The 21,796-nt window shown below is 38.2% G+C and overlaps 1 protein-coding gene across 8 annotated transcripts in view; it reads right to left on the bottom strand.

The window, feature by feature from the left end:
* The window catches only part of PHLDB2 (pleckstrin homology like domain family B member 2), a 96,539-nt gene that overhangs the window by 52,305 nt on the left and 22,438 nt on the right, over positions 1–21,796 (bottom strand). For all 8 annotated transcript variants that reach the window (XM_087818149.1, XM_087818153.1, XM_016200195.2 and 5 more), the window contains exons 3-5: positions 7,180–7,563; positions 2,252–2,395; positions 877–1,014 (exon numbers count right to left, since the gene is read on the bottom strand). In XM_087818149.1, the coding sequence (XP_087674275.1) occupies positions 877–1,014; positions 2,252–2,395; positions 7,180–7,563 (666 nt within the window). The remainder of the gene's footprint in view (positions 1–876; positions 1,015–2,251; positions 2,396–7,179; positions 7,564–21,796) is intronic.

Here is a 21,796-nt window from a genome sequence, read left to right as displayed (position 1 = left end):
AGCTTAGTGGGGAACATGGAGAGCAAGAAACAATGTGTTAAAGCTCGTTTTGCTTTTTCTTTCCCAAACTGGAATTTTAATTTTTGGTTTAGGCTTAGGTCAGCTGTAACTAATTCAGAATGTGAGAGAAGAGCAAGTAAAATATTTCCCAGTAAAAATAAACCAATAAACAGACAAAGAGAAAATACAACTACCACCCTGACTCTAAAAACTACAAGGAACTTTTCATACTTTCCCCAGTAGATGTCAGCTAACTTTCAGGTCGAGGCCTGAAATGTACAAGCAAGACCTTCTCCAAGATAAGTGTCAACTGTGTTTCACAGGCCGGTTTCCCTGGGCAGAGTGTGCGGATCTCCTGAAAACTGTAATGTGTTTTCCAGAGAGCAGTGCGCTTGCATTGAAGACCATGGCAAGGCAGGACAAAGGAGATGAATGGCTCCCACTCATCTTTTTAATGAACAGAAAATGAAAAGAAGCGAGGCAACCATATTTGAATATGCTTAAGCCATTTCTCTAGGGCACCAGTGGTAAAGAAGTTCAGTATACTAAAATAATTCTTCAAAAATAACACAGTGGAATCAGAAGAGCAGAAAGGCTGATGGAAAAAACCAATTCACTCATCTCAAGCAGGAAAAGCTGCAATGAATATAAGCTTGAAATTATACAGGCTCTACTTTCTCAGCACCAGTTACCTACTCAATGCCTGACAGTTCTCAGTTGGTGACAACTTACCTCATCTTAAGACTTTTCTCTAGTGCCACTGTCTCTAGGAACAGGACACAGAAATCCATGGTAATTCATACAACATTTAGATTCAACCAAATGGGACCACTGTTTTGCACATGAAAATTGCGTTCAAATAGAATTTTCTTTTACCTTGGTCTTTTCACCAACAATGTTCTTTTCCAGTTCTGCTATCTTCCGGTTTATATGATCCAGAATCTCCTTCTCTTTAAGCAGTTCAGTTGTTTCGGATTTCTGCTCTCCATCCAAAAGAGCACATTCCATATCCAACTGCGGACACAGAACAAAGCCCAGAGGTGTTTCACCTTCAGGGAAATTCTCAGCTGCCCACTTTAGAGGCACATTTTTAACAGCTAGAAATTCCAAAAAGTAACTACTGTATCAGCCAGATTGTGGGGACTACAGAACATTTCAGAGAGCCCATGAGAGTCTCAGGAGTCCTGCAGAAGAAAGCTGGAGAGCCTAGAATATACAAAAACTAGTTATTTAATTTTTCAATGATGACCCTTTTCTGCTTATTTCTCAAGGATACTTTGCTTATCTGCTTAGATTCAGGCTCAACCATGAACCATCTTGGGAGCAACCCTAAGATGCTTGTCCTTAGAGCATGGAAGCAAAAATTACACTCAGCCAGCATGCATGCACTGCATTCCTTGGCAATGCCAGCAGGAGGGGCTTCCAGGGTTTGTGCACAGCTGACAGGTGAGCAGTCCCCTTCCACTTATGGGGCTGTCTGCATCATCTGTGAGTACAGACACGCAGATTCTGCCTAGGCAGAATTAGTTGCTCTTTCTCACTCCATAAAGGTAATATAAAAACTGCCCTCTTTTCAGTTAATGGTTATAATTCTAAACCCAGAATTATAGTCTGTCTGTGTCTGTCTCCCCCTTGGTTTGAAAACCTCTAGAAAGCTGGGTTTATGTTCAATTGACATGTAAATCTCCCAGTAGTAACAATATGATATCCAACTCACAGTCAGCATGCTCAGAAAATATTTGTTGGATTTGAATTTGAACATCTAAATTCATGGTACCTCAGCTCACAGATCTTATAGCAAGTTAGAAAGCATATACAGTAAGTCCTCACTTAACATCATTGAGAGGTTCTTGGAATTGTGGTGAAATGATGTATAATGGTAAATTTTACCATAGGCTAGTGACAGAAACAAGAGTTAAGTTCCTATAGTGTCTCATCAATGTTAGAATGAAATAAAGTTGAACAAAACCTTACTTGAGAACCTGCTTTACTAGTTAAGACAAAATCAGTTATACATCAAGTACATGAAAAATGGCTGAATGTTTATCTCTTCTTATTAAAAAAAGGAAAAAAGAAATGTAAAAAAAATGCATTTTTATCCTATATATATATACACCTGTTGAACAAATGTTTGTTCATGTTGACTTCTATATATTCTGTTTCCAATGCCTGTGCCCTAATGGGCAGCAATCATTTTAAGTTAAAAAAAAAGGAAAATGGACAGGGTGAAAAATAAACTCGTAGTTTATACCTCTCTGGAAGATTCATCCATCTGGTCATTTATATCTTTGATTTTTTGTTCAAGTTCCTCGAGGTTGTTCAGAATTGCTATCCGGGTCTCTTCCATTGCAGCCAACTCCTGAATCCTCTGTTCCTCATTTATACCCTCTGGGGTCTGCAATTAATCAGCACAGAAAAAATATTCACACTTTAATTCCAGAATTGCCCAATTTATAAACAAGCCCCGGGTCTAATGTTTCTGTCTCTGTACCTATTTGGATTCTAACAGCAGCTTTGTGACAGTTTAGTAGGCACTCTGCATTTTCCCACAGATACTCAGCAGTTGGGTTCTTGGGTTAGCTCATAGAACACAACTTAAATTTTTAAGTTTGTATCTTTTTAAAGCTGAAACAACTAAGAGGTTATACAGATAAGGAAACTGTGGTCCATATAGATTGTAGTGACTTCTCCAAGGTTATATAAACAGTTGGGCACAGCAGAGACCTAGAACCCAGACAAGACTGTGACCCCTTCTTCAGAGATCTCTTGGGCATCCTGCTGTATTTCATTACAAATTCCTTATCTCTCCCACCTCCAAGTGAGGACACCTACAATAGACTCTGGAATCTCTACCATACCATTGGGTCCCACTGCTAAGGTTATCTGCAAATAGGCTTTTATGTTTATTTATTTTCTTTCAAAACAGGCTTAATGACTTCTGTGACCACCCCCCTCTCCCAAAATGATTTAAAACTAGACACTTAATATTAAGTTAATTCATGTTTTGCTTTTTGTGTGAGTACAACCTTCATCCTGTAGGACCTTCTTCCTATATAAGTTTAAGATACTACCTGGGTGAGTAGCCTTTAGTGACAGAATGCTGGCATATTTAAGTTTTATCACTCTTTAAAAACAAAGTAATTTCTTGCATCAATAAGTCAATGATTCTATAATTTCACAACCAGAAATTAAAAGCAACAGCCCAGGTAAGTAAATTATTAAAGATTATCCACTAATCATTAAAAGGAATATTCAAATTAACCAAAGAAACTATTAAAACTTACTGTACCTCACTAAGTTCATTTAATTTATTTAACAATCCTGAAAATAACTTTAAGAAGATAAGCATCGTGTTGTGTTCTTTAACCTTTATTTTCTTTATTCTTTACCCTAATTTGCTGTTCCTTAAAGAGACTAAATGATTGAGAAGTCACAAGTATCTCGGCTTTACCAGAACAAGGGTATGCAGCCCTTCCAAGCTTTGATATTTAGCTTTTCAACGGCCACCTGAAATCTCTATCTGATTGACTAATAAAACAACGGTGACCTTTTTATGACAGACAATGAATCTCATTGTCCTAATACTTAGGTGCCTGTTTTAGGGCTTGAGGAATGCCTGTAACAGTGCATGGCATTCCGAAATCACTCACGAGTAATCCTAGCAGGAAAGCCTCAAGAAGGCTGGTATCCTGTTGGGTCAACATTTTGTATCAGATTTCAACTTCCAACATGGTTTAAAAATATCTCTCACTGGTGGAAGCAAAGCATTAAGCGAAAACAAAACTGAACAATCTGCAAAACTATAAAGATAGGTGATAGTGGCAATTATAAATATCTGTATAACTCAAAGTTTCAAGAAAATTTATCACAATAGGTATATTTAATAACAAACAACTGGAGAGACTGTTTATAGCAATAAATACCATCTAAGAAATGACTGTTTTTTTACTATTATAAAAAGCAAAATTTTCAAAAGGCATTCTAAAACTATGGTTTGCGATAGAGTGGGGTGAGGATGTTATAATATCATTTATATCCCAAAAAAGAAAATCAATAGAGAGCCATGGGTGTGGTAGCCACTAAATATCTTTAGTTTTATGGTGAAACAGAAAGCTCTAATTTTAATCTATCCGGGATTTTTTTTTTTTTTTGTAATGGATAGGATTCCACTGAGAGTGACCTGATTTAATATGTCCATTACACATGTATGTGTGTCCTCAAATATGCCACCTTTCGGTAACTTGATAGGCACAGAGAAAGGGAAGAGAACAGGAACAGACACTTTGCATCTGTCTCCGTTTTTCGAAGATCTCTTCTTAGAAACCTCTTGCAACCAGAGGAGGCTGCAAGTGTGAGAAGTGTGAGGGCTTTCCGCCGCAGACACAATGGTGGCTCGAAAAGAGAAGAGTGAAAATTCTCATTGCAAAGTAAAAAAACCATTTTTTGGTAACTATATGAGGTGATGAGTGTTAACATAATTTACCATGGTAATCGTTTTGTAAATACATGTAAGTCAAGTCATTATACTGTACGCCTTAAACTTATATGGTGTGGTATGTCAATTATATCTCAATAAAATGGCAAGAAAAAAGGAGAAGAGTGAGCTACTCTTAACTTTGGCAGATAGGCTGACAAAAGCGAACTAAAATTAGAATATTTCCAAGGTCATCTGTATCTTTAAATGTTCAGTAAAGCAAGTTCCAGAATGATACATCTCAAGTTTCCTAAATATCATTAAAATCTTTGTTTTACTAAATCAGCTTAGAGTGGTTTTCACATTCCTCTCTTCACTGATTCTTAGATTGATTAATAACAAAGGCTGTATTTTGTTAATAATTCAGTGAGCAGATTACTCTAAGAGGAAGCACACCCAAAACAAATGGCCAGGACTTTTTAAAAAGAATCTCCTATCTCCCATCTTGAGGTCACACATATCTGTCTTCAAAAAGTAATAAATGAACAGAGCATTCCCTGGAACCCGTTGCCCTCTCGCTGGCCCTCTGTCTAAGCTGCTGTGTGAAAACCAGAGCAGCCCCTGCCATTTCCTGTCCCTCAGGGAGGAGCGGCCTTCTTTCTCTCATGCAGAGATGCTGCTCTAAGCTCCAGGGCCTCCTATTCCACAAAAGCACATTTGAGCAATGAAAAACATCTGTCCTGATGTGCTCATGACCATACCAACAGCTTGCTTGTCACAGCACTCTTCAGGAGGAAACCTATCCCAAAAGAGACAGTCCTTAGAGAGAGCCCACAGCTTACCATCAAAACAAAATCTAGCAGATCTCCAGGAGGGAAGAAATGTGAAAGGATTTAAGATGAAAAGGGAGCAAAGGACTTCTGAGAAAACACAATGTCTGGTGACAACAGGTCAGGTTATCAAATGACGGATCATTTACTTTGCCTGAACACCAACAACTCTAGATTTTCCTCCCAGATCCTAGCTTCTACCAGTTGCATCTTTTTGGCAGTAGAGACAGGCCTCCTATTCAGAGTTCCTCTCCACTGAGAATTAGAAAGGTAAATGTGGACATCAGAAGAAAGAAGGGATTGAACAGTCCAGAGTCTTGATGGTCTTGGTGTATTCAGCAGGAGAACTCAAGGTAGGTAAGACTTCTGGCTAGGAACATTCAACTTTTTTAACAAGAAAAATCTTGTTGCAGCTAAATAAACAAAAATAAAAACAAATACCCAAACTCCCCTGAATAGTACTGCATGTGATAAATTACCTCCAGAATTAAGTGCCATGATAAATAATGTCTTTCTCTTAAAGAATCAATACGTGTCCTCTCATAACAAAACTACAATTAACTTATCTTTTTATGTTTGATTCTTTGGCCAGGACTACCAAGAATCTCAGAGCTGAACTTAATGGTCAAATTTACTTACTTAGTCCTGCTTGTGCTTAAATAAATTCTTGTGATTATGGTGCTTGCTTTTCCAGTACCTGCTTTTCCCTGTTATTTATTATCTTGGTGTTCTAATTTTATCTTAATAAAATATTTATCTTTTAATATCTTTTATTTTAAGTGCTCTTAAATCCTTTCTGAAAAATGGGTTAGGATAATTTTTTTTTAATTTTATAGAAAAAAATATTCTTACCCTGTGTAAAAAAAAATAACACCAAAAGATTTTCCTTGAACTCCATTTTAAAAATTCTCAAATTTGGAAGACATTTTTAAATCAGCAACCAGAAGACTAAATAATAATTATAATGAAAAATAAATCTTAAACTTTTATACGTCCCAAAAAATGTCACAAAGAAAGTCAAAAGTCAAAGTTACCACTCATGAGAAAGGACGAATTTCATTACCACAAATAGTCCCTACTCTGTAAAAACAAGACATTTAAAAAAAATGGGTGAGGAACATAAATAAGTGGTTCGAAATACAAATTGATAACTAATATTATAAAAAGATGCCCACTTTTATGCATATTAAGGACAAGTTAATTAAAGCACTTATTAACCTAGCACATTGAGAAATGTGGATATACGTAGCCTCAGCAAGTGTATGGAGAATAAGGTGTTGTCATAAACTGCTAATGAAAGTGTAACTCTTTTGAGAGTATCATTTGGATATACTGATTAACATGAATAATATACAAACTCATTGACATAGCAATTCCACTTTTAGTAAGTGACCTTACAGATAACAACTCTGCAAAGTACATATCTTACAATATTTGCTGCATGTAGATTTTATCAGCCCCAAACTGGAAACAACTTAAATAGTATTTCCAAACCTAGCACACTAGTCAGCCATTGAAATGAATGAGGGAAAGCTGTGAATACTAATAAGCAAAGATGCTCAAGACATTTGGGAAAGGGGAAAAATGCAGAACACTATGTGTGTGTACCTGTACCTATAATATATGGCCGTGTATGCACAGAAATATTTAAGAAGACATGTAAAACACTTTGTGTTTATCTTAAGTTATTCAGGTGTACAACTGGAGAATGAAGAGAAGCTTTCCTTTCTACTCCTCTGAACTGCTGTATTTTTTTCAGGGCAAATCTGCTGCTTTATAATAAACGCTAATTTGTTACACCTTGCTAATTACCTCTTAAATTGAAGCCTCACTGAAAACATTTAGAAAACAAGCATGATAGAGCCTCTGGTCTCGGCCAACGCAGATGCCCAGCCCTAGGCCCTCCATCCCAGCCTCTGTGCTCTGTTTCTTTACCTTTGGCAGGATACTTAGGTAAGTGGACTCGCTGGAAGCTTTCAGATAGGCAGAGGGGGCCGTTGGGGGAGTCCTGGTGCGGTCCCTGAGCAGGTCCTCGTTCACGGCGCTCCTGGGGGAAAGGAAGCTGGCACTGTTCTGACTGAGGCTCCCAAAGACCGCCAAGTCCACATCATGGCCAGAGCCTTTCTGGTGGCACCTGTATCTGACATCGGGGTTCACCAGGGCTTCTTCAAACACAGACTCCTCATCAGAGACTTGCAGCTTCTCGAGCTCCTTGTTGATTTTCTGCACATCTGCCACGGTGGTGCCAGTGGACACGCGGCTGTCAGGCTTTGTGTATTCAGCACAAAGGCTGAGAATCGTCTCCAGACGTTGTCTCTCCTAAAACACAGAGGGGAGGGGAAGGTCAGTGAGTCTATGAGAAAGGAGAAAGCTCCAGATAGAAAGATCAAAGAAGCCGTGACCGCCAGTGACTTCATCCCACACATGAACCACAGACACTTGGCTGCGGATGGCTTTCCATCATCTCTGATGGCCACCAGGGTTAACGATGTCTGCTTTTCCTCCCAAACATTGTTCCAGGCTGTCCCCTTTACCTGTGTATCCCAGGGCTGGTCCTAGCTCATAGCAGCACTCAGTAAGCCTTTTCTTGATTTATCAATTCTCCAAAGACTTAAAAGCTTTTTTTTATCTCTACTTTTAAAAAATCTTCACCCCTTTCCTCCCTGTACCTATCTACCTTCAACAATATCTAGCTCTTTCATCACTATAAATTTAATATGTGCCCTTAAAATCAAGTCTTAACTTCCAATAGAAATGTTACTATACTGTTAGACACACAAAAAGAAAAATGCAACTTTAAGAATTTTTAAATTTAAAAGCCATAACTAGGTCTTCATTTTTTTTTCTTGATTCAAAATTTTCAAAACTCTTTTTCATGTCTCATCACCATGTGAAGGTATTTTCCAACAATTTCTCACATGAGTAACTTAAATAATAAAAAGTAGGAATGTTGCATGAAAATGGAGAATATTTTACGTCATGTCCAGATAGGAAGACATCAATCTATTTCAAATTTTGAGATCATTAAATCTTTGATTCATTTATCTGGAAAATAAGATGATAGTTCATTTGTTTTTAAAAAAATCAGTATATAGGCCATTGATGTCTATAATGGTACCACTAACTGACACTCCCCTTACTCCCCATGCAAAGCAAGTAGATAGATATGATGCTTGACTTTAAATTTACTATGTATCTGTGAACAACAGGGTATAATTTACAAAATGCTTCTCATAAGCCTAGACAGCACTGTTTCGGCTGGGGAAACTCAACATCTTCACCTTAATTCTAATGCTTAAGTGGAAAGAAAAAAAATAAAAGAACAAAAAATATCTGCTTTGATTACATCTACCACACTGAAAAGAGAATTCAAAAGCCTTCTAGAGAAAAGCATTTTTCCAAACTGGATGTCAGTAACAAAACAGAAAACTTTGAAACAGTACTGGGCTGCTGTTTTCAATTTCTAATTACAGCAAATCTGTAAAGACAAAATTCTGAAGGCAGAATTTGCTTTTATCAGTCAAGGGAGTGTAAAATACAGACCAACATAATTCCCTGGGTTCCATTAAATACATTCATTAAATGACGAGATAAAAGTCATTCAAGTTTTATCTGTTCTCTAAAGACTCCCCCCCCCCAAATGCAATAGAGCTTGATCGAAAGGACTATTAAACTGGCTGCTATAAGCCCCCACCTCCCTTTCACTGTCTGAACTTCTGGACTCCAGCTGCAGCTCCGTCCTCATGGCCTCTTCCCAAGGCAGGCACTCGGAGCCACCCAGCCTCATCCAGGAGCTTCTGCACCCTGTCCATCCAGGAGCCCTGGCGCTTATTTATCTCCACAGCTGCCACCAGCTGCCAAGCCCTACCCACCTCAGCTTTACGGGGAGGGACTGCAGGGGAGTGAACTCAGCATTCATTGTCTTATTTTAAACTTCTCCAACAACTCAGAAAAGTTTACATGGGAATGCGCAAAAACAACCGTAAGCGCATGTGTGAGGAAGGGGACAGGAACAAGATGCTGTATTTTACCTCTTCTCAACAGCATCTGCATTAGGGGCTAATCTCCAAAGAAAAGTGTTCTTTCTACCCTTTAAGTACATTAAGTTGAAGCATCTAAACTTAGCCTTTACTGGTCTTTCTAGATCACAGTGTGTACACATTAGCCTGGGCATTCATAACATTTGGGATTTTCTGAAAGTTGTCAATTTCCATTTACCGGGGCTCTAAGGAAGCGCGGCCTTCAAAAGCATGAAAGGTACTTCTGCCCAGCCTGTCATACACAGCAAAATTCCTCCCACGTCTCCTTCCCAAAATAGTTTCTCCTGCTGCCAGCGCTGTTGCTTAATAAATGAGCCCAGCCTGAAGATGAATGCTATTTCAGAGAGTGAAAGCCAGCATTCAAAGGCTCGTGCACAGGAAGTTTGGTCTCCTGGTATGTGCTTCTCTCTATTCTTATCACCCCATTCACAAGCCAGTCTGTCCGGGCTTGAAACACACACACACACACACACGCACACACACACACACACACACGCACACACACACACCACTGCTGCCCACAGGTCTAGAGGAAATCCAGGCCGTGCTGAGACACACTGGCCCCATAAAAGCAGCGCCGAAGAAAAATAAACCGATGATGAAAAGCCGTCGGAAGAAAGCCCGCCAGGCATTTCAGAAAGCACTACGGGAGCCTTTTAAGGAAAACCCTGGACAGAATCTGCCCTCAGACACTGCTCCCGTGAGCTCTCTTCGCCCGGAGCTTCGTTCCTCCCGTTCAGCACACCGAGGTTCTCTGCTCTGCGTGACCTAGACCAGGGCAACCGCTCCAGGCCAGGGCACTCCGAGGATCACACAGGGCACAATTATGCCGGAACGTCAGGTGCAAACGGGTTGGCAAATTCCCTGAAACTCGATTTTCTTAGGCGCTTCACCGGGCGATATGCTGAGTTGGAAGGAGGCCCTCTTTGAGAGCTGTACCTCCTACCACCTTCCCAAACCGGCATTCTCCTGCGCATTCTGAAAGGCCCATGCTACAGAGCCGACACATCCACATGGGCCAAAACGCTGCCGCTAGGGGCTTAGGAATTACCTAGAATCAAATTATTTCAAGTAGATTTTCAGTTTTTCTCACTCTCCATTTCCCCTTTCCACTACCTCCATGTACCATATAGCTCAAAGAAAGCCTGGAAGGGGACACAAGGTCCTAAGAAAATGTACCTGAAGAAAGTGCTGTACAATTCTTTCCCTCGGGTTTAAAAAAAAAAAAAAGTTGCAGACTGAGTGTATGTTTCATGACCTCAGTGTTATTTCCTTTCCAGAGGGATGTGTCTGCCCCGCCACAGTTCACAGCCCTTGGTTCATAGCTCTCACCCATCTCCTCAAACCATCCAGTTTCTCCGTAATCAACTGCACCCAGTCTAGGCCACAGGACTGTAAACATAATGCAGAAATAAATTATGCAGAAAACTGATTGCCGAGACTTAAGCACAGGTGAAATCTCCTTAAAGATCCTTCTGTTATAATTAAATATATTGAGTCATTTATTACATAAAACAGAGGGTCAGTCTCTAATGGTAAGATATAATTTAGTTGAAAGGAAATTGTTTTTACTTGAAGACCTGTTGCAACTGATAAGTAGGACTTCACTTCTCTCTACTGTTAACCCTAGAGATTCAGTATCTCCCTAATCTTCAATTCAACAGATATTTTAAGTCATTCAGTGTCCAGTAATATGCTGGCAATACAAATATGAAAAAGACAGCATTTCTACCTTCAAAACTTTAAGAGAAAGCGCAAATGGGTAATCGAAGAAAAGTGACAACAGAGGTTTGTAGAAAATGTATGGATTCACAGAGAGAGAAGAAATACACAAAAATTACAGAAAAACAAATTTGAGTTGAGTCCTCAAGAATAAATGAGTCTGTGCGGCCTGGTGAACAGTAGGGTGGGCAGGGCATTTCTGTAAAGCAACCATATCATCAAAGGCTTAGAGTCGTGGAATATCACAACACGCTCAGCGATCAGCAACTACTATGTGGCTAGAGAGGTGGGGCTCTTCATAGGAAGAGGGATGAGGTATGTACCGAGAAATGGGCCAGCTTTCTTCCTCTTTGTATAAGGACTCAAGAGATCCCAATAGCCCCACACAAACTTTTGGAATAAATTCATAAGGTGCACCAGCAAGAGCCAAAGACCCTGATCTGAAAGTGGATGGCAAAATGAGAAGAGCCAGGCTGACAGCATTATTTCTAGGATTCCATGAACAAACTCTCATGTCTTCATTAGGTGGGACAATCGGGAGGAAAAACAGTAGCAATGGCTATATGTCTTTTATGTGAGTCTACTTGTTTTTAGAGCTAAATCCCTTGGGACAGTGAATGGGACTCCTAAGATCATTTCTCTTTTTGAACACAGCAAAACGGTTTTTCTCTTCCCTACTGGCACGTTAGGCATGACTGTCAAACTTTCATTGGCCAATGAAATATGAGGAGCAATGTGTGTCACTTCTGCCTGAACAGTCAGTGCATGATTTATTACATGCCTTGCTTGTCATGGCAGAGTGACAGAGGGTGCTGGCTCCATCAGCCTGAACTCTGAGTGAGGAAATGTAGAGCAGAGGCTTCATTCAACCCATGCTGGTCATGGAGTGGGAAGGAGAAATATACCTCCTTTGTCTTAAGCCTCTGAGATAAGCTTTCTTTTCTCCCTGCGCCCCTTCCTCCCCCGGAAGTCCATTATACCTGATAAGCCTTGCTTAATTTCAGGCAGGTAACTGGCCCCAAAACTTAGAGATGAGGGACTTGGAGATTCTCCTAAAGGAAACTCAGTTACTTACTATGTAATAAGGTATCTGGATTTGCCCAAAGAGAGATCTGGCCTTTGCTGTTGGCTTCTGGAAGGTAATCTATGTCATTCATACCCAATAGGAGGGTTTTTGTTTAGGGCAAAGTTAGCTGCACCTGATAATGTTAGAGTGGGGGTTCCAGAAAGACCAACCATGAGATCTAGTGTGGAGGGTTTGGGTCCAGTGGTATCAGTCAGCCTTTAGACAGAGACTAACCCCTTGGGCAATCCATCAATCATGCCTACATGGTGAAATGCCAATAAAAACTCTGGACACTGAAGCTCAAGTAAGCTTCCTTGTCTGGCAATACTCCGGTGTATCGTCACACACCAGTGTGGGCAGAGTAATGCACCCTCACTCCACAGGGAGGGGCAAGTGGGAGCTTCACATTTGGAACCTCCTGACTCTGCCTTATGGGTTTTTTCCTTTGCTGATCTTTATCTGTAGCCTTTCCCTGTAATAAACTATAATTGTGACTATAGCAGCTTTCAGTGGATTCTGTAAGTCTTTCTAGCAAATTATTAAACCTGAAGGAGGTGTTTTGGGAACTCCCTGAACTTGCAATTGGTGTCCAGTGAAGGTGGTCATGTGTAGAGACAGTGCCCTTTAACTGGCCTTCACATTTACCCAAATGTTACCTTAGGATTGTTTTTATCAGTTTAGAACAAATGATCTGATTAAGAAATTGTGTATATATAAGTAAGGAATTCTTATCGTTTAATTTTACAAATTATCTTCATGGAAGTCAGTTTAATATATAGCTAAAAATATTTTATTTTATAGTCTGTCTGAGAAGGCCACATTCAGGCTTGTGGTTAGGAAAACCCTTTATTCTGCACCCTTAGTTTAAACAGATGTGCATGTGTGCCTCATCAGAAAGGTTGAGCTGGAAAGAGGCCCAATTGATAAATGAAAGAGTAATAGCTTTGTGTGACTGCAAATTATTTGGAGAATTACTAATAATGTGACAGCTACTAATTGATTGATAAGCACTTGTTAATTACCACTAGGATATTGCATCATATACACCTAGTCTCCATCCATAGTAATGGATAACTGTGTATTGAAGAGAGTAAGACATATGCAAATAACTAGGACAACATTTACCACTCAGTGATTTTTCAGTACCGGCTTCTAAAATATACTCAGTGCATTCAAATACACAAACACACTGCCTAAGGAGATCAAGGCCATCCTGCCTCTCTCTGTAATCTTAAATTTTAATGACTGTGGAGTAAACTGACCTCTCTCCCCGACAGAACCACCGGACATTCAGGGATGAATCTCTAACTGTCTAAGTTTGATTACACGGAAAGGACATGGATTTGGATTTGAAGTTCTGGCACTTTTAAGACCTGTAACACAGAAGTTTTGATCAAGTTCAACCTCTCTATTATCTGGTCTGTAAAACAGAGATGATAAGATCAGCACCTACCCTAGGCTTCTGGAGAGAATTCAATAAGGGAGTATGTATAAGAATGTTTTATATACTTTTGACTAAAAAGTCTAAGACCAGTGCCTGTCACATCGCAGGTGCTCAGTGTTTGTTAACCACAATTAGAGATGGTTTCTAACAAAAATTTGAAGTGAAACAGGCCATTGTCTTATGGGTCCTGGGGAACCATCTCTAATATTGGTTCACAGGCAAGCCTAAAAACCCAACCCAACTGTTTTCAGGGCAAGGAGATGCAGGAAAAATATTATGCAGCAAAATGTTTCCCTGAAAAAATGCATACATCTATGGGCTTCCTCTGCCATTCTGGAAGGAGAGGAAAATCCTTCACTGCCTCAAATTCCTCCTACATGGTGAATCAGATGCTTGAGCCCCTGGCAATGGAGCCCTGCTCTGTCACCACAGCAGCCCAGAGGGGACAGAATCTTTCCAGGCTCTCTCTGCCATTTGGTCCCTCTATCCCCACCAATACAGAGCAACATCAGGGTGGGGCAAAAGTAAGTTTACAGCTGTTTGTATGGAAGATACAATAATTAAATAACACAAGAATAAACTCTGTGTTTCGTGTACTCGCAACTGTAAACCTACTTTGGCCTCACCCTGTATGTTCCCTATAACACATTAAGTCCTACGGAGTAGCTTCTAGAAATAAATACCCTCCAAAAAATCCATTCTCTTATCCAATGCAACACACTTCACCCTTGACATAAAACCTGGGTTTTTACTTTACACTGCCCCTGGCTCCACCTTAAACACCAGAGATCATCAGTGTCCCTGCCCTATGGGGGTATCATTCAAATACCTGAGGACCTCATCCTATCCTGTCTTTGCACAGACTCAGACAAAGATATTCAGTTCTTTCAATCTCACTTCATAACTCAATTCCTCACACTCCTGATCATTTAAAAAATATATATTATTACTCACCAGTGTGTCAACATCTCCCTTAAGCCCTTTTATTTCCCACTATTTCTAGCTGTGTCTCTATTTCAGAAAGACCCAGTACTTCAAAACATATACGAATATAAAATAAGTATATATTTAATTATTAATACATTTACTAAATGCATTTAATTATTAATAGCTTTAATATTTTAACATGTAATATGTTATAACATATAATCAAATAGGTTATATGTAATACATACACATGATGTAATGTTTACTTTTATTTTCATTTCCTTCAAATGTTTCCTAAAATATTATCACTTGATTTAATTAATCCTATTACTTTTTAACTCAGGAATGTGTTCTGAACTTGCTTTTTCCACCTAGGATCTCTTATTCCTTTTCATGATGCCTGTTTGTATCATTTTGCTGTTTAAGATCAACTGGCATGGTAGTTACAGAACAGTCATGGGATGTAAGGTTCAGCATAGGTCATATAGTCAATAATATTGTAATAACTATGTAGGGTGTCAGATGGGTACTAGATTTATCAGGGTGATCACTCTGTAAGATATACAAGTATCTAATCACTGGGTTGAACACTTGAAACTAATATAATATTGTGTGTCAACTGTATTTGAAAAATAAAAATTATTTAAAATCAACTGGTAGACTTGAGGTTTATGAAAAGTTTTACTGTTATAAAATATTTGAGTTTAGGTGAACTATTCTTAAAATATATTATTTGAAAGAAAATGCTCATTATGAATGACTTCATAACATCATTGCCTCAGCTCAGATAAAGAAGTTGGTAAAGTAAAAAAGTAGGAAAGTCTATATGTAAAAACAAAGAGTGTGGACTATCACATGTCTACTGAAAGTATTGTGATGCACCTATTTAAGAGAGATTACCACATCGGTAATATTATGTGTTAAAATTTAAAAAGCATTCTACAGTTTTATGTACAGAAACTCAGAAGAAGCAATGGCATGTCTTCTTTCTATATTTGAGATGTTAGGAAAGTTAACTACATTTTCCTTTCTCCCGGGACAACTTTGTGATGTGATGGAAAGACAGACTTTCAAAATTCCAGCTGTTATTCTATAATCAAAATGAAAAATACTAAATGTCTGAGAATCTGGTTCCTTTTCATTCTACTTAGCATTTTTTCAAAACTGTCTTTTCTTGAAATCTAAATTACAATCCCAGAACTCAGATATGGTTTTAGCAATTTTGAGTGAGAAACATCCATTTTTCCAAACCAAAATTCTTCAACAGAACATGCCTCGATGGAAAGGTTTGCCCCATGCGATCACTTAGGCTTCACCTGACAAAATTCTTGGATGTTTTGAACTTTGAAACACTAATCATCTCACTGACTTCTGCTTCTGGGAAGAAGCACTCAGTACAACAAAGAACCCTGGACGTTTTATAGTATGTAAGACAAATATAAGAAGACTCTGAAACATGGAGAAAAGGCAGCAGATCAGCTAGGCACTAGGACCCGAAGAAAAACACAGAAATGAGTTCCCTGGGATTTCCGTTGCGCTGATGCCCCGGACATCTCAGATTTGGAGCTGAAGAGAGGCAACGGCATGTAACACCTTGGCTCAGTCTGCAGAGAATTATGCAGAGTGAAAAAAGTAGAACTCAAAAGGCTACACAGCGTAAGCTTGTATCTATGTATGTACTAGTCCTGAAATGAAGAACAGATGAGTGGTTACCATCGTTTAAGGAGAAGAGGGTAGGAGGAAAGTGGGCATGGCTATCAAAGGGCAATAGGACAGGCCCCTGTGGTGGTAGAATGTTCTGTATCTTGACTGTATCAAGTTCAATACCCTGGCTGTGATACCGTAATATTGTTTTCAATATGTTACCACTGGAGGAAACTGGGAATGAGGTGCACAGGATCTCCAAATTATTTCTTATAATTGCACATGAATCTACAAGTTCCTCAAAATAAAAAATTAACTTTCTTTAAAAACTGCCTTCTAGTAGGTCTTAATCTGCACTTTGAGATGGCTGAATCAAAATTCTTCCGTTGAAAAAGTGATGAAGGTGTTTGTATTATAATACTTGTTTTGGACTTAAAAAAAAAACCAAAAAACAAACCTCAAACCTTAAAAATACCCTTCATAGCAAATTTTCCCATAAATTTCTAGAATTGGGGGGAAAAAAACCCTCTTGTAATAATTAGCCAGCACAAGTCATAAACTTACTCTTTGATGAGAAATTTTTAAAAGGTAGATCATAAATGGGTTTTAACTGAGATCCTAAGTAATTTGACAACAAATATGAGGATCACTTTTCCTATAAAGTATCAACAATCTTCCCTCATCACCCCACTCTATGTATGTACCTGTTGGTATAGATACACTATATTTTGAATTTTCATCTAGTTTGTATGCTTTCTATGAATTTTATTTATGAGGTTTATTTCTTATTTAATAACAAGTCCTCGTGTATATTGATTTATCATTTTTAAAAAAATGAGACTTTTTCCATAACCAACATGGTGGCATACAGGGCCTCCTTTTAGTCCAAATGAGCTTTTATATTTCAGCATTTAGCCTGAGAACTCTAAACTATGCTAAGTAGGATGCACAGTGCAGGCCTCTCAGTTCTGAGCAGAGATTTTTAAATGTGTGGCACCATCAAGAGGCAACAGCTTGCACTGCCACTGTAACCAGGATTTAGGATTTGCTTTCAAGCAGAGAAGAACCTGCTTTTAACAGTAACTGTCACCGACTATTTTAACACTGGAGTACACTGAGACTTTAGCTCCGTGTTCCCCCAATGTGGAGTGACTAGGTTATTGCTAAACACTACTTTTTCTTTTTCCATCCCCCTCTTAGCCCTCCAATTGAAAAAAAAAAAAAAAATGTGGTAACTGTTTTTATTCTAGGTTAACTGGGGACAGCTGACAATCCTAATTTGCTAATGATTAATTATTTAATATTTACTGAATATCTAGATGTATGCCAGCAATTTGCTATTTAAAAGAAAAAGCCTATTATTCTCCAGTGACTCAAGGTGATCTGACCAGAGATATCAGTCTTTTTTATATTACCCACTAGTTATAGATTTACTTGTATTTTGTTAGAAATGGAAGAAGTCGGTTTAGAGAATGGATAACTTATTTAGGCAGTAAATAGCATCACCAATTTAATCCCGTGCTGTCCAATATATTATAACTAATTTCACTTTTTTTCATTTTTCTTGACATAAGAAAATTTTAAAATATGTGGTTCACATTTATGGCTCACATTGTATAGAGCTAGACTCTATAAGCCATCCAAATAAGCCATAATGGCAAAGAATTGACTGGCTGCTTTAAACAGCAGAGCTAAGTAACAAGGCTCCACAGAAACAAGGCAGGCTATGCTGAATCTGAAGATTAAGCCAATTAATGTAATGATGGTCATTCTGACTCAGACTATAGGAAGACATTTATAATTTCTTAATATCCCTTTAAAAAGTCCGAGCCATCAAGTTTATTTGGTTAGAAAAACCAACCTCTCACCCCATTTGCAGTTGAACTGGCTCACTTCCCACTAGCGCAAATATTTTTTAAAAATTAAAACTATAGTCAGGATGTAGCAAGAGGAAGGCGACATCAGGAAGGAGATGCCTTTCAAGTCAGACTAGAAGACAAAAGAGTTTTCAAGACTTGAGCTTGCCTTCACATTCCAAACACATATTTAAAAAAAAAAAAAAAAAAGATTAATACTATGGCTGAGGCACCGATAGTCATTCTCTTAACATTGTCCATTCTGCACACAACCAAGAAATGCTGTCAAATTTACAATAAAGGTCTGAATGCCCCAATTTTTTCTTTTGGGATCAGGAGCCACTGAAATAGACGCAGCGAGAAGCAGGGAGAGAAGCAACACACAGCTATAGGTAGAGTAATTTTCACCAGACAATCCTCACTCTTCTTGGGTTTCTAAACAAATTTTCCAAATTATAAAACCGAATTTTATAACCTGTTTACTCTCTGGTCTTTAAAACACTATTTGTGTCTTATCACCATAAGATAAGACAACACATACATTTATGTTATTAAATTGCATAACTCCTTAAATATGCTCAGTTATATATAATTTTAGAAACATTAGAGATCTATGACCTACTCAGCAGTACACAGCCTTGGTTTTTGTATGATCCTGGAGAGCACCAATTCTTACAAAGAACGCTATAAAATTAAAATAACTCATTTTCACCTTTTCATTTTTCATTGAAAATTGGAAGGGAATTTCTTGTTTCTGGAAGCAAAATGTATGCATTTATGCTGAGATAGTTGCATACTTCTGTATAGAGCTTTAGTGTTACCTGGAACTAAGCGCATAAATTTAAGGTTGAAATGTTTGGGAGCCTACAGTACAGAAAAAGGAAAGCCACAGCGAAAGTCATGAATGGGTATGAAAAACATTCATTTACTCTTCTCAAAGTCACCTATGCAATGCTTCCCTTTACTCTGGTCATCTGGCCAGGGGGTGGGTGTACAGTGGTGAGTAGGACAGACACAGTCCCAACCTCTTGCAACTTAAAATTCTTTAGTTATAAACTCCTTTCAAAGGAGCTATTGCAAAACACCTTCGAAACAATGGGGAATCATTGTCTCAGACTTTTCACCTGTTCAAATAAGAACCACCATGGAGATATTAACATGCGCTTTGAAAGAAGGCCAACCTTTATCTTCATTAGGGCAGAGCATGTAAAAAGTTAGGCAGCCTTATTGCGTGATGCCTGGTGAGAGCTGGCATCATATTACAGCATGTCTGAGACATGAACGCCAAGTTTGGTCTTACCTAGTTCTAAGTGGCGACAATGCTGTTTGTCAGGGCACCACAGATGGCGGTCGTCAACCGGACAGAAAATATTGGATTGCTACAAAGCAATTTGCGGGAGTACATCGGTTCTCCACAATAGCACACAGATGCTTTTGGTAATGGTACCGACTGAATACTCTTAAAATCAGTAGAGTTTTCTTTAAGATTATTTTCTCTACTTCTTTTAAAAATGACTTCAACCGCCCCAGACCGTAAGTACAAGACGGCTATCACTACCTCTGTATCAAATGAGATGAATAAAAGAATATCCTGTCTACTTTATAATAATTTCTCTAGCCTCTGGAACAACTGTTTGTCCAAGGATCAGCATCCCAGCCCACTAGAGATCCTTCATCCACTACGCCTATTTGTTAAGCAGCTCAGAACTAGTTAGTTTGAACGACCACTGACCATTCCTAAAGGACATCATGAGGCCTAAGAACTTCATGCACACAGGGCCCAATCAAGACCTCACTTACACCTAGTAACTCTTAGTTTGGAATATTTTAAAACAAGGCTTGATATCTGATTTCTAAAATCATAAAAAAGAAAGAAAAGGCTGGCACAATAAAAGCAAGGTTTGGCAGCTGAGAGCAAGAAAGGAGGAAGAAAAATTGTAAAAAACTAAACATTTCACATAGCACAGCAGTTGGAAGCTATTTAATGTAGGCTCCAAGAAAATTATTATGCTTCATTAATAGGTCCTTGGAGGTTCATAATTAGGGTTCAATCTTTAAAACTCAATATAATTACTTTGAGTTTTCAAATAAAGATTGGACAAGTAAAGAAAAAAGAAAAACAGATGAAACACTGCTATAATCAAAGTTAAGCCAAAAAATACTGAAATCATGCTTCGTGAACCGGCTGTATGCTGCTTGGTTTCCTCATTAATGAGTTCAATAAATCTTTGCATCTACTCATTCTGTATTTGTGTTTATTTTTTTTTAAATTATGCTTTGACAATTTGGAGGTCCCAGTGAACTGTCCAAGTGGACTGCATCGCTCACGAAGCTTACCTCATGGGCTGGAAGCCCAGGCACAGCTTTTCTTGGCTCCTGCAGCAAATCCCAAATGGCAGTAGAACTTGACCTTCACTGACTCGATATTCTCTGAAGGTTTTGTTTTCCTATCCTGTGCTTTTGTTTTTGTTTCTGATTCTCAGCCAAGTCTGATCGGGGTTTGGGTTCGCACACAACCGACAGTTATTATCCCCGTTGGTGGCAGCAATGACTGGGGCTCTGGTTTTATGGTCTGACCACTTGGTGATCTGTCTGGCAGAACTGGAATCTAGTCTTGCTCAGGTGAAGGATGACTGGACATTTGTTTGTTGTTGGCTCTAATTTGTTTGTTGTTTTCCTATCTGTGAGTTCAAATCAGGATAATTTTGTGCCCAGTGGAGAAGCCACCAGTCTTGTTCCAGTGTTTACTTTTGATCTGTAGCTGAGGCCATTGAACTTTTGCTGTTTTTAATGTCTGTGTCTCTATACCTGATGGGGTGAAAATCACTGTGTGGGGGTGAAATATTTTCCTACCTCCTGAGAAGAATAATAATAAATTAAAATAAAGGATTTCTGCTTCTGATTAGTTTATAGAGACTAATAGCTCTTAAAGAAATCTAACATTTCCCAAATTCTAGAAAATAAAATTCAAATAATTTTAATGTGTTCCTCTTTTAGAAAAAGGCCTTTCTCATCAAAACTGTTGACTTCATAAGCATTTTTTCCCTTAGAAAACAAGTTTACATGATTAAAGTGAATGCTTATACAAGTCAGACTGATTTGATAATCTTATTTTAAAAATAGCTCTATGTCTTTGCCTTATTTTATCAGTGTATAGTATAATAAAAGTAATTTCATTTTAAAATAAGTTGATTGGGTTTATCATAAAGGGATTAGTTTATCTGAACTTCTTAAATGTCATATTAGTTTACTTCAGAGATAAGCTAAGATTACTTCCATATGATGCTTACGATTATGGAAAGTATAAAATTTTTGCTCACCTGAACAAAATTATAATGGTAACCAACCTTTTATATCAATCATGTTCTGTGATGTGTCAGCTTAAACATAATTTCCAACATCTTTAAGTTAAGTACCTTTGTCTTAAAGTGTCTGGTTGTTCCAAAATGTGAAAGAAAACCGTGAAGAACAAAAGTTGATGAAAAGTTAAAAATTCTAGGTTTGCAGAAATGGAGCTTTATTTGACTTGGTTTATAATATGTGCAAAGAATTAAGTCTATAATGACATAATAAAATGTTAAAATTTTGGCAAAGTTTATAAAACTTTGATAGGTTTATTTATGAAGCAATTTTTTAAAAAAATGTAACGCACGACAAGTGCCCTATTAATGTAAAACTAAAATGCAGTTATCTCTACTGAAATGACACACTGATCTTGGAGAAATCAGCCTATGCTTACAAAAGGCAGTTTAAGTTTATTTTTCTATGTAATCTGCCCAGAAAGAAGAATTTCAGTATCTCGCAGGAGTAACTTTGTGTGCCTTGTGCTAACTGGGATATATTCTTGCATATT

This window comes from Miniopterus natalensis, chromosome 6 (assembly GCF_054644295.1).
Source record: "Miniopterus natalensis isolate mMinNat1 chromosome 6, mMinNat1.hap1, whole genome shotgun sequence".
Classification (NCBI taxonomy): Eukaryota; Metazoa; Chordata; class Mammalia; order Chiroptera; family Miniopteridae; genus Miniopterus; species Miniopterus natalensis.
The sequence above is the reverse complement of the archived record's forward strand: the minus strand, read 5'-3'. Positions and strand labels throughout refer to the sequence as shown.